The sequence below is a fragment of the Microchirus variegatus genome (assembly GCF_963457635.1).
Source record: "Microchirus variegatus genome assembly, chromosome: 5".
Lineage (NCBI taxonomy): Eukaryota > Metazoa > Chordata > Actinopteri > Pleuronectiformes > Soleidae > Microchirus > Microchirus variegatus.
Window position 1 is genome coordinate 7,020,925 of NC_139806.1, and position 13,045 is coordinate 7,033,969.

The 13,045-nt window shown below is 39.8% G+C and overlaps 1 protein-coding gene across 3 annotated transcripts in view; it reads left to right on the forward strand.

The window, feature by feature from the left end:
- atp1a2a (ATPase Na+/K+ transporting subunit alpha 2a) overlaps positions 1–13,045 on the forward strand; it is a 66,460-nt gene that overhangs the window by 38,021 nt on the left and 15,394 nt on the right. For all 3 annotated transcript variants that reach the window (XM_083890163.1, XM_083890165.1, XM_083890164.1), the window contains exons 13-18: positions 71–180; positions 2,871–3,046; positions 6,134–6,270; positions 7,737–7,887; positions 8,859–9,027; positions 10,447–10,601. In XM_083890163.1, coding sequence (XP_083746289.1) covers positions 71–180; positions 2,871–3,046; positions 6,134–6,270; positions 7,737–7,887; positions 8,859–9,027; positions 10,447–10,601 — 898 coding nt within the window. The remainder of the gene's footprint in view (positions 1–70; positions 181–2,870; positions 3,047–6,133; positions 6,271–7,736; positions 7,888–8,858; positions 9,028–10,446; positions 10,602–13,045) is intronic.

A 13,045-nucleotide genomic window follows, 5' to 3' on the forward strand; every position in this document is an offset into this window, starting at 1 on the left:
TCCTTCATTTCCAAATGTTACGAGATACTTGAAGAGTCGTAGCACTCACAGTGTTGTTGGTGATCCGCAGGTGCAGCACGATCATGATCCACGGCGAGGAGCAGTCGCTCGATGAAAACTGGAGAGACTCGTTCCAGAATGCCTACCTGGAGCTGGGAGGACTGGGAGAGCGAGTGCTCGGTAACGTTCTGCGGCACCATCGATTACATGCTCGTTTGAGAGTTTAGCAGCAGTGGGAGACGCAGTTGGACACAGCACTTACTTTTTATAATCGCCATGGTAAACAGGGTAGTTTGGCCAAATGTGCCCATAAACACGTGGAACGCTTTTATGATGACGGCGTTCCAACGAGGAAGGTTTTAGTGCTTCAGACTTAACCAGAATCACAACAGACTGACGTGTCACTGCTGGAATTACTGCTGCTGCACAAAAACCTTCACTGTTCTGTTGTAGAAAATAGTTTGCAGATTATCAGCTGGTATAATGGACTGGTTATATCATTCAACTCAAACTGTGCTCGACATAAAACATTTTTTTTTTTCAAAAAACACAAGCTAAAGTTCAACTCTCAATATCTCGAAAACATTCCGTGTCCACACTCTGTAAATGTCACCACTTTGACAATCAAAGGACACTTTTTTTAAGTGCCAAAGGTAATAATTATGTGCTATCATCATCATCATTTACAGGCCTCTGTGTCCACACAGTGACACGTGGAACGTATCGGTTTTAAAATCTTTTTCAGTTTTTCATCACAAGCGTTTTATGTGGCTTTCTTCTCTCAGCAGAGACGTATTTTTAAGGCCTGTATTTCATGAATAAGTAAAAAGTGGCTTATTCAATTTCAGAACCTGTGACATCCACATCTACATTTAAAATTAAAAGACAATTTGTATTCAGGCTGTACAGCAAAGCATTGTTGCAACCAGGGGATAATGTGTTTTCTGAAGGGCTTTCAGGGCTTTCTTCTATTTACATTTTCTTTTTTATGGCAAGAGAAAAATACGCCACAATATCTCGGATGTTTATTGAATCAAATATAATCTAATTTTATTTGTATAGAGCCAAATAATAACATTATTTCAAGGCTCTTTAGATAGGAGGGCAGAGTCCTTATGATATTATAGAACAAATGAGAAGATAAACCCAAAACAATGAGGAAGTACAAGGTCAATGGAGAGAAAATGGCCAGAGGAATTATCTTTTCCAGGTTCTCCGTCCATCCCATTCTTTGTGAGAGTCATACTGTCTATCAGGAATGACATAAAAAGGTAAAAAGTGTCCCCCTCTACTATAAAAAAACCCCAATAGCATTCATTTTCACGAGGGAGTGACACAAATATGGCAGCCATGGTGATGTCATCATCTGTTTCTTAGAGAAATCCATTCAAATGTAGCTTAAACGTTCATTTTGGTGGTCAGTGGCCAAGGATACTGTGACCTCAAATAACCCCCAAAACATGTGTGATATTTGAATGAGAAATTAGATAAAATTTTAAGAAATATACAAAAAATTTTGAAAAAAAATTCATTTATTTTTCTAATTTTTTGCAATTTTTTTCCAAATTGTTTCCCCAAATTTTTACCATTTTTTTCTAAATGTTTACCAATTTTTTTGCAATTTTTTACCAAATTTTTCCAAATGTTTACCAAATTTTTCCAAATGTTTACCAAATTTTTCCAAATGTTTACCAAAATGTACCAAATTTGACATCATGTAATGCAATACTCGCATCACTTGGACTTTGAAATGTTTAGATGTTGGGTGTCTGGATTGGTGGTCAATGGCCAAGGTCACTGTGACCTAAAAAAAAACAAACATCATTTGTGATATGTGAATTAGAAATTTGACCAAATTTGACGCCATGTAATGCAACACTAATGTCACTTGGACTTTGAAATGTTTAGATTGACTAAATCTAAACATTTAGATTTAGTCTAAATTTTTTAGTTTAGATTTAGATGACTACTACTTTTCTTTGTCTTATATTATCACAAATTTCGGTATGTTTTGGTCCAATACCGATGTCACAAACTTGAGTACCTATGCACTTATGAACATATGAAGCTGTTACACATTATGTGCTGAGTCATTTCAAAGACACAACTCTCCAACTGTGTAACAACAGCCAAACATGACTCAGCTAAAACGCTTTTGCTGATTTGTATTTACATTTTTACCATCTGTGTACAGTGAAGCGTGCAGATATATAGGATTTTTTGCACCGGCCTTTACATTGTTATGTGTCCGATATCCGATCCAGTGATTTTGACGAGTAATCAGCCCGATACTGATTCCCCATCCCTACCAATTACCATATGAATCCATTCATTTAGTCTCTTTTGAACCATTTGATGCATTAACTACCATTTCAAAATCATACTGTTCCGACGAACATTCTGCAACTGTAATGGGGGAAAGAAACTTCCCCCAACATGACTCAGTCAGATTTTCCTGCTGTTTGCATGTCCATGTTTACGATCTGTGATCAGGGAAGAACTCGTGTCATAGTTGGTGAGTTTTTGAATGGATTTGGATTTTAATCCACTGACCTGTTGGCTACTGGAACGATACCAATACTGAGTATCGTATCCACTCATCTCAAGTTGGTGGTCAAGGATTAAGTGATCCAGATTTGGTGGGTAAAAGTCAAATGCTAAAGTTTACTCTAGCTGTAAAACAGACTTTTGACCTTGTGAACACAAGATCCCTGGAATTTCTTGAGAAATCCTGCCACAGATGTTCACCTGATTGACAGACGCACAGAAATTCAAGGCTGTAACTCTAGTTTTTCATTAGCTGTTGCACACTTTGACATGTCACTCATGAAAGATCACCTCGCTGATCCTTCTCTCCCCCCCCTTCGCAGGCTTCTGCCACGTGAATTTGTCCTCGACCCAGTTCCCTCGAGGATTCACCTTCGACTGCGAGGACATGAACTTTCCCACAGAGCAGCTCTGCTTCCTGGGCCTCATCGCCATGATTGATCCACCGCGTGCCGCTGTGCCCGACGCAGTGGGTAAATGCCGCTCTGCTGGTATCAAGGTAATTGGTTCCACAGATTCAAGCGCCATTGTCGCTCCTGAAAAACTCTTTTTTCCTGGGGCTTAATTTATCGAGCTTTTTAGCTAAGACCTAAGACATTTGCATGTCAAAGTTTTTTGTTTTTTTTTGTCGGATTACCAAACGGAGTCCTAATGACAAGCCGTCACACCCTGATAGATGATAATTTATAGGATAAATGAAGTTGAATCGCTTAGAGAACTCTGCTTAAAAATGTGCAAGAAGACAAATTGAAAGTATTAGTAGAAGCAAAGAAAATGGTCAAAAAATGAATGAAATGCTCCATTTAGTAAGATGTAGATCTAGTAGATTAGTATTACACATATCATTATATGCTAATGAACTCCGAATATGTGAGTCATCACCAGAGAGGTAATAAGCCCAGGCTGTGCGAAGGTGAAACAACTCTCAGAAGAGAAGAAAACGGTTAATGAGAGAAATGATGTGTTCTAATTTCAAACTAATAAAAATACGCGGATGGGATTTAAAGCACATTTCATTTCAGGTGATGTTGTTGTTGTGGCTTGGGGGAAAAAAAAAAAAACTACAGTCGGAAGAGAGTCAAGACATAAATAAATAAATAAATAAATAGTGTGTCGGTGAAGAAAATGTCTGGTAAAAAGACAAAAATTAATGCTTTCTGATGCATTATGGTATGTAAGTATGTGTGTAGAAATTATATTTTCATATTGTCCCATGTCTACACTTAACAACAGAAATGGTCTATGACCTCAGCCATCTTTTTCTGTATTTTGCATTTTTAACCCTTATAAATCAGAGCATTTCGGCTGCTTTTTTCCACTACTATTTTAAAATGTACAGTATATACAGAGGCTGCAATATAATGACCTCTTATATCCTCTTTTTCCCAGCACAACTTAGGCAATCTGATGAAAACAATTATATAAACAGACCTGAGAAAAAAGTACTCACAATGTTTAACCCTTTAAGGTACTACTCAACCATTTGGTCGACCACACTTTAAGTCACTATATCTCATTGAAAAATGCATCAAGCTGAACTCACTAACACTAAATTAATGTGACTTGTTCTGAATGTTGTACTTTATGAATTATGCAAACCAGGTTTATTATGAACAGACATCTCAACCGTTTGGTAGAGGCCTGTATCTAAAATACTATAGTGTCTAATTGAAAAAAAAATAAAAAAATTCTATACATATATATATATTGATTGTCGTTATCATAAGTAAATAAAATAAAATAATAAAAAATGCAAAGAAGTTATTTTTCCTTTGCTTTTTTTTTGGTGCGTATACCTTAAATGGTTAAAATTGGATTTAATGTGTGAAATGTCACAAAACAACAAAAATTAACGAGTAAATACAACTGATTACACTTTAAAAGCAACATCCACACCTGTGCAAACCCAATAAGGCTCCATGTGTCTGAGCTCAGGGTGACAGTGTAATGGGCTCCAGCTCAGTGTGCATCTTGTGTCCGTGGCACCAGTCCAAAAGCTTTAGTGCAATATGAAGTGCTCAATCTTTATTGCACCTTCCTTTCAGTCTGTTTATGTCCTGCTGTATTTTATAGTGATGGTGGGGATTGTCGGAGAGGTATGTGATTTATTATTGCTTTACTTTTTCATGAAAGGTTCTAAAACTTATGATGTTTTCCGCGCGGCATAAACAAACGATGATCACGGCTCCGTGCGAGTGTTTGGATGTTTATGCACGCGTGCCTGTATTCGCAAAGTGAATTAAATTCGGCGGAAAAGGCTTAGTTCTGCTGCAGAGCCATTATGACGAAAATGTAATCACATCCCTGATATACTATAGTTTGTCTGTGACAAACAAGACATCTCTGATTCCACCAGTGTCTTATTTGGATTATTCCAATATGCTGCATATTGGCAGAGCTCCCTCATGACATGACGCAGCAGGAAAACAAGCACCAAACTCAAACTAGAGTGAATCTTTGAAGGGAAGTTAAAGACATATTATATTATAGCCTATTTCTATCAAGTGAACCTAGTTCCCTGGTGTCCTAATGAACATGTCTGTGACATGTTTTGGTCAAAATACCTTAAAGGTGCCATGTGTAAGAATGTGACCAAAAACAGTTACTACATTCAAATTCAAAATACCGAGGTCTTTTAGGTTTTGTTTTCTGATGTAACTGGCAACCCCGTGGTTGCTCGGCAGCTGAGACTCTACTGACTGCAATGATTGGTAGACGCGGGTAGGTGGCGCCACATGCCAAAACATGATTTCAAAACATAAACATGATTTGCAGTCTGCAAAAAATTTTTTTTAATGCAAATATTTTGGCTGTACTGTTGTTGTTGGTGAGTTCAGTTTGTTATATGAACATTATTCCTGAGTCTCTGTGACATATTAGGAGGATAGGGATAGAAGAATGGGATAGGATTATTTTTTTTATTGCCAGTTGATTTAGATTTATTACATAATGCACCTTTAAGGATGAAGCACCACAGCAGTTCAATCACTCTGCCAAAACAGCCCAGTTCAGAACGCTCGCTTTTGAGTGCCTGTCTCTTTAAATATGCAAATGAGACACAGGAAACTACGTCAGCGTCACTGAGGCTAACGACAGCCGACATCAGTTAGCATTTGGAAAAGCCATCATTTGCAGACTCTAGCCGGCACATTGTCGTCATATATAAAATGTAAATCCTCTGAGGCTGGAAGTTTGTGTAGAACTCTGTGCTGCGGTACGACTCGTTGTTAAGCTGTTGTTGCAGGTGTTGTGCGAGCAAAAGTATCACAATTTATCTCCGAGTCAGCCTCTCGACTGTGTGGTCGCCAAATGCAAATCTTTTTTGGTTTGTCGGGCAAGACGTTGCCAGACTAAGTGTTATTTCTGAAGATGAACTGCTAACCTCCTGATAGCCACCATTTATTTATTTATTTAGCATAACCACACAGCAGCAGCAGCAGAAGCAACACTGGGATGATTTATAGATGCCTCACTGCAGCCAGAGAACGCTGTGACACATGACACACACCGATGAGATACAGCAGGTCCGTAATGTGATAATGTTTTCGCGTGATTTATGGGACGTTTCTCTCCGTTTTGCGGTCAGGTGATCATGGTGACCGGTGACCACCCAATCACGGCCAAGGCCATCGCTAAAGGTGTGGGCATCATCTCGGAGGGCAACGAGACGGTGGAAGACATCGCCCAGAGACTGAACATTCCCCTGAGCCAAGTTAACCCCAGGTGTGTGTGTATGTGTGTGTGTGTGTGTGTGTGTGTGTGTGTGTGTGTGTGTGTGTGTGTGTGTGTGTGTGTGTGTGTGTGTGTGTGTGTGTGTGTGTGAGAGAGAACTAAACGATTTGTGGAAAATATCCATTGGCAATTTTTCAAACAGATATTGGTTTGATTTGTCATCTGTCATTTTTCTGAGTCAAGCTACAATTCAATCGTCAAACCAAGTCAAAATCAACTTTATTTCAAGAGCACAGTTAAAAACAATCAAGGTTGACCTAAGTGCTTTACAGATTTAAAGGCACAGCAACATAACAGGTACAAAAAAACCATAAAATCTATAAAAAATAGAAGTAAAATAGTGACCAAAAAAATGGTAAAAACGACATAGAAGTGTCTATGACTATTTTTATCCTGCGGTGAAAGCCAAGGAGAAGAGGTGAGACTTTAAAAGGGACTTTCTCAAACTCAATTTGCCTGGGGCCGCATGAGTTAGAGTCTGGGTGGGCCCCCCCCCTGGGCGGGCCCCCCCCCCCCCATATAATAATAAAAAAATTGCGGGGCATGCGGAGCTTTTGAAGATTTGAGGTAAAAATGGTGCATTCTGAGGCTTTTTGAAAGACCATCATGGTGACTCATGCATACCAACTGCTTTAAGGTATGCACCAACAAAAAAAAGCAATGGAAAAATGATTTCTTTCCATTTTTTATTATTTTATTTTATTTGCTTATGATAACAATAATGGCAATCAATCAATATATATATATATATATATATATTTTTTTTTTAATTAGACCCTATTGTATTTTAGACAGGCCTCTACCAAACGGTTGAGATGTCTGTTCATAATAAACCTGATTTGCATAATTCATAAAATACAACATTTAGAACAAGTCACATTAATTAAGTGTTAGTGAGTTCAGCTTGATGCGTTTTTCAATGAGATAATAGTGACTTAAAGTGTGGTTGAGTAGTAGTACCTTAAAGGGTTAAAATGTTAAAATGATTATTTCCATGGGTAACTAAGCAACTACGACTCTTAAGTTTTAGAAGATTAATTCCGTCTTTCTACCAAAAAAAATATTCTGGCACTTAAAACTCCTGATAATATAAATGATGCACTTTGATTTTTGGCAACGATTAAACAAACAAGACTCATTCATTAGGGAGCTTTTTAAGGTGCAGGTTCGGTGGAGTTTGTTACCTTTGGCCAGAGGCACTGCATCTCATGCTGAGCCAAGCAGTTGGCTCCAGCTTTATTTTGAACAACCCTGGTATTAATCTCCTCCCTTGACTCACTGACTAAAGTAAATCAGTATATTTTCTTTAAAATGTCAAACTATGCCTTTAGTGGTGTCCACGTGTGTCTGCGCTCAAAGACAAAATTGCGTAGGAAACTGAAAAAGAAGGATTCAAATGCCTCCCGTATCACTGACTGAAAACCCCCCCCCCTTTTTATTTTTTCTGGCGTTCCCAGGGATGCCAAGGCTTGTGTGGTGCACGGTTCGGACCTGAAGGACATGAGCTCCGAGTACCTGGACGACCTGCTGAGGAACCACACCGAGATAGTGTTCGCCCGGACCTCTCCACAGCAGAAGCTTATCATTGTGGAGGGCTGCCAGAGACAGGTTAGCGAGTGTGTGTGTGTGTGTGTGTGTGTGTGTGTGTGTGTGTGTGTGTGTGTGTGTGTGTGTGTGTGTGTGTGTGTGTGTGTGTGATTGTGTGTGTGATTGTGTGTATACTTGTATTTGTTACCTCTTTTGCACTTTCCAGGCCACCGGCAGTCATTACTTGGTTATGTTTAAGGGTAGGGAGAAGGATTCGGCCCTGAAAAGAACACCTGAGCAAACCTGTGTGGGTTTAAAAGGCTGAATATAGGCGCCTGTGTGTGTGTGCGTGCGTGCGTGCGTGTGTGTGTGCGTGTGTGATAAAGTCTGAATGAATGCTGATACGGTTGAATGCAGTTGTGTATTATGCGAGATTGTGTGAGTGCGTCCGTGCCATTTAAGGCTGAATGCAGCTCAGTCGTGTGTGTATTCGAGCCGCTTGTTAGTGCAGATGGCTAAAAAAGATGAATGCAGGCTTTTGTATATGCATGTGGTGTGTGCATGGACTTGTGTTTGTGTCTTTGTCAGGTCCGAAAACATTAAAACCTGTCTTTGTGGGGACATTTTTTTCAGGGTAAAGGACTAGGGAATGCATTAGGTCCTCATTAAGATATAAAAACAAGTGTATATGATCCAAATGACATGTTAAACTCACATGCAGCCTCAAACACACGCCTTATAAGCACCGTCCGCGCCCGCGTGAGGAGGAGTGAATCGACCAAAGCAGATGTGCGTACGCGCTCGCACACCTCCTGGTATATTGAGGTCATGCATCAATTCACCCCGACTCTCGCTCCATGTGACTGACTGATTACAACTCAATTCCATTTTTCATTTAATCTCCCCAGAGCTGCTTTGAAAAGACATTATTAAGACAGAAAGACGGGACGGAGAGCGGAGAGAGGAGAGAGACGCTTAAATCACCGTAGTTATCTTTCTTTCCTTGACACTTTTTTTTTTTTTTTTTTATTCGCCGGTCCTCATGGGTGCAGGGGGCGATCGTGGCTGTGACGGGCGATGGTGTGAATGACTCTCCGGCCTTGAAGAAAGCCGACATCGGCGTTGCCATGGGGATCGCCGGCTCTGATGTATCAAAGCAGGCGGCTGACATGATCCTGCTGGACGACAACTTTGCCTCCATCGTGACCGGCGTGGAGGAGGGTGAGTGTGGGGTAGTCCCTGGGAGGAGGGAAGGAAGGGAGGAAGGAAGATAGGAAGGCAGGGAATTAGGATAAGGAGAAAGGAGGCCATTATAGAGAGAAAATGTATGAAAAAAAAATCATCCAGGACAATCTTTTCATGCTGCAACAGAGAACTGAGATTATTTTTGAATGCATACCTCAGCACTGAAAGTGAACGTGTGAATTTTTACACAGCCTTCAGTCACTTAAAGCCTTAGTATGTAACTTTTAAATACAAACACATCATGTCTATCAGTGGCGATTGAAGACAGCGGGACAAGCTCAGCTTCCTCTAAAATGTTGTCAAATTATGTCCCTTTGTTGTATTTACATTTCAGTACTAAACTAAAGCTAGAACGCGATTAGAACGCGATTAGACACGATTAGAACATGTTACAAGATCGTTCAGATGTAGCTATTTTCCGTATTCCCATCGTACTTGAAGCTCACCTTCAACTGTTCTCTATGGGACGACACAGAATTTTTTTTGGCCGATTTGACAAATGCGGCAAAATCGTCACTTCCAGGGAAGCTCAGCTTCTCTGGGAAGTCAATGGAACAGTGGGCGGGTCCGAACGCTGGGCTTCTGCATGATGATTGGAGGATTTTGCACAACTGGTCTTTGCTTGGCGATATAGACCATTTTCATTTGAATAAAAAACACTTTTTTGATTATAGCATTTCAGTTTGACATAATTATCACGTTCTTTGTTCGTTTGTAAGAATTGTCTAAATGTCTAAATAACTGGGTTTCAAAGACCAGCAACCGTCAAAACTTTTTTGAAATTAGTTCACACAACGCAGATTAAGTCTATCGGCTCCACACGACTGATTAGTTTGACGTCAACACTTAAAGGTGCCATATGTAAGAATGTGGCCAAAAACGGTTACTACATTCAAATTCAAAAATACCGAGGTCTTTTAGGTTTTGTTTTCTGAAGTAACTGGCAACCCATGGTTGCTCGGCAGCTGAGACTCTACCGACTGCAATGATTGGTAGATGGCGGTAGGTGGCGCCACATGACATGACAAAACATGATTTCAAAACATAAACATGATTTGCAGTCTGCAAAATATTTTTTTAATGCAAATATTTTGTCTGTACTGTTGTTGTTGGTGAGTTCAGTTTGTTATATGAACATTATTCCTGAGTCTCTGTGACACATTAAGAGGATTTTATGGCCAGTTGATTTAGATTTATTACATAATGCTCCTTTAACATCATGCTAGTAGACGGCTGCAAATCGGTCGGAATAAAAACATGCTCACGAAGAACAAACGGAGGTAGAATTCATCAACAAAAGTGACTGCACCTCTATATGAACTACCTCATTATTTAATAATACATCAGTATAAATGTATATTGTGGTGCTCACTCTTGCATCTCGACTCCGCGCAGGTCGTCTCATCTTCGACAACTTGAAGAAGTCCATCGCTTACACGCTGACCAGCAACATCCCGGAGATCTCGCCCTTCCTCCTCTTCATCATCGCCAGCGTCCCTCTGCCTCTGGGAACGGTGACGATCCTGTGCATCGACCTCGGCACTGACATGGTGAGCGCTGGGAGGGAGTGTGACGCCGCCGGACTCCTTTTAATTAATCCCCAAGTCCCTCAGTAGACATCCTAACAAGAGTTTTACCTCCATTATCATAATCAATAGTTTTGACATAGTTGTTGAAAAATGACCATTTAATAGACTTAAAAAATGCTCGAAAAACCACTTATCTACGCTCATAATGTACTAATTACGGGACACTAATTGCTCATTTTTCTTCTGGCTTTTTGGAAATTGCTTTCCTGTGGTTGTATCTGAAACTTATAGCTTATTAAGCAAGGCTGCATTCAATTTAGTGGAATTTCACAGGTAGGCACTCAAACCAAACTCTGTTTATTCATTGGGTTATAATGCTGTGGGAAAAAGTCATTGTTGGTTCATTTTGTCGGAATGTGAAAGTGTGTTTGGGTTGGGATAAGCGAGCAAGTGCAGTCGGAAAGATTGGTCAGAAAAAAAAGTACCGTCTGACCAAGTACAGTCTGGAACAGTGTTTAAAGTAATGCTTAAACAACATTTTTGGTCCTAAGGGGAGCTGGTGCTCTGTTAAAGTGACTCTTTTAGTTTTACTTTACATTTTATGCATAATAAGTATGAGCCTCAGCTCACGATTATTTTTGTAATCAATTAGAAATCTTTGATCAGTGTTTGTCAAACCTGGAAATGTTCTCTAAATTATTGAGTTTTAATGATTTCTTTGTTGTGTGGAGCAAAGAAACAAAGAAAATATTCACATTTAAGAAGCTAAAACAATCAGAAATCTTGTTTTAATCATGAAAAAAGCTTCAAACCCTTTATCGATTATCAAAATAGTTGATTAATTTAGTAATTGATTAAGCTCGAATAAAAAGACAATAAAACAGCAAGAAGGTTGCTGGTTTGCGTCCAGGTCTGGACTTTTTTGTGTTGCGTGGGCTTTCTCACGTTCCTAAAGACATGTCGTTTCCATGGCGACTGACCAGAAAAAGACACGTGCGACGTCATGTTCACGTGCCGCGAAACCGGAAGTCTAGGCACCGTTTACCAGTTAGCTCCGTTAGATCCGTTAGCTGCATTAGCTCCTTTTAGCGCCGGTTAGCGCGCCTACAGTCGAACTGGAGCGATTTATGTTTATTAAATGAAAAAAAGAGCAACGCTACAAATAACTAGCGTACCTGTGTACTGCGTATGTGTGCCTCTGTTTTTAAAGTTTAGTGTTACTTTCGAGACTAATTCCGGGAGTCACGTAAACATGCACGTCTTTTTCCGGTCAGACCTCATGGAAACGCGTCATGCCAGGGTATCTGCGGGGTCTTAAAAAGTCTTCAATCCAATCATTTGAATTTAAGGCCTTAAAATGTCTTAAATTCTCCTAAAATCTCATAAAAGGTCTTAAATACAGTTCTGAAAAGTCTTAAAAATCTATTAGCGTGACTTTATTTATTTAAAACGTGCATAAACTTCAGTCTCGCTTTGAAATGTTTCTATTTTTGAGGATGCGATAACATAGGCTAACTACAACACGGAACTAAAAGTAGGCCACCTGTGCTGCCCGGTGAGAATTTATCGAGCACCACTAGCTAGTGTGCTGTGCGCGCGTGCCGCGGTGTGTTACAGCTTAGCATAGCAACGGGGAAAACTTAACCACAGCTAAGCCGAATTGCAAGTTCAGCGATTTGTGTCTTTTTATGTCTTTTGTACTTTTTTGCCAGTATGGATCAGAAATGTTAAATTGTATTCTTTATGGTCTTAAAAAAGTCTAAAAAAGTCTTAAATTTGACTTGTTAGAGACCCTGCATGCGTTAACGTTGACGCACATTAACGCGCCCAGCACTATATGTAATAATCAATAAGAAAGACAGCTTTAAGGAGGACAGTGTTAATATTAGAGTTAATTTTATATTCATATATACTATATATAGGGTGTCAAATGTGAGCGCATGTTTGCTTTCATTTCTTTCTTTCCGTCGGTGGGAGAAATTGGCTTTTGGCTCTTAGCCAGCGTCCATTTGTTTAAGAGGAACAAAGAGCGGGTGATGCTTTTCATTTCCCTGCTCTGCCATTTCCAGATGCCAGTCTCTCCATTGTATTTCCTGCAGCAACAGAATCAAAAAAAAAAAGGGAAAAAAAAAGAGAGAGAGTTGCTGGCACGTCGCTCGCCTGAGGGGCGTAATCCTTCATTACAAAAGAAAGGAAGCACACGATGAATGCAAGTGTATTCAAAAGGACTTGTTCGCTTGTGTTCATGACTTAAACTTTAATTTCCCCCCCCCCCCGCTCTCAGCCACCAGACGTGTGTGCGCAGCAGAAAGCCGTTCCTCTGCATCCCGATGAGCCAAAAGCAGAAGTTTTCCAAAAAAAATGGACTCGCATTCAAAACTGCCAAAAGACGATTTTTAAGTCCGAGATAAAGAGGAACAGCCAGCTCACATTATTAATAAAGTTGTTGCGTTTATTTTTACTCA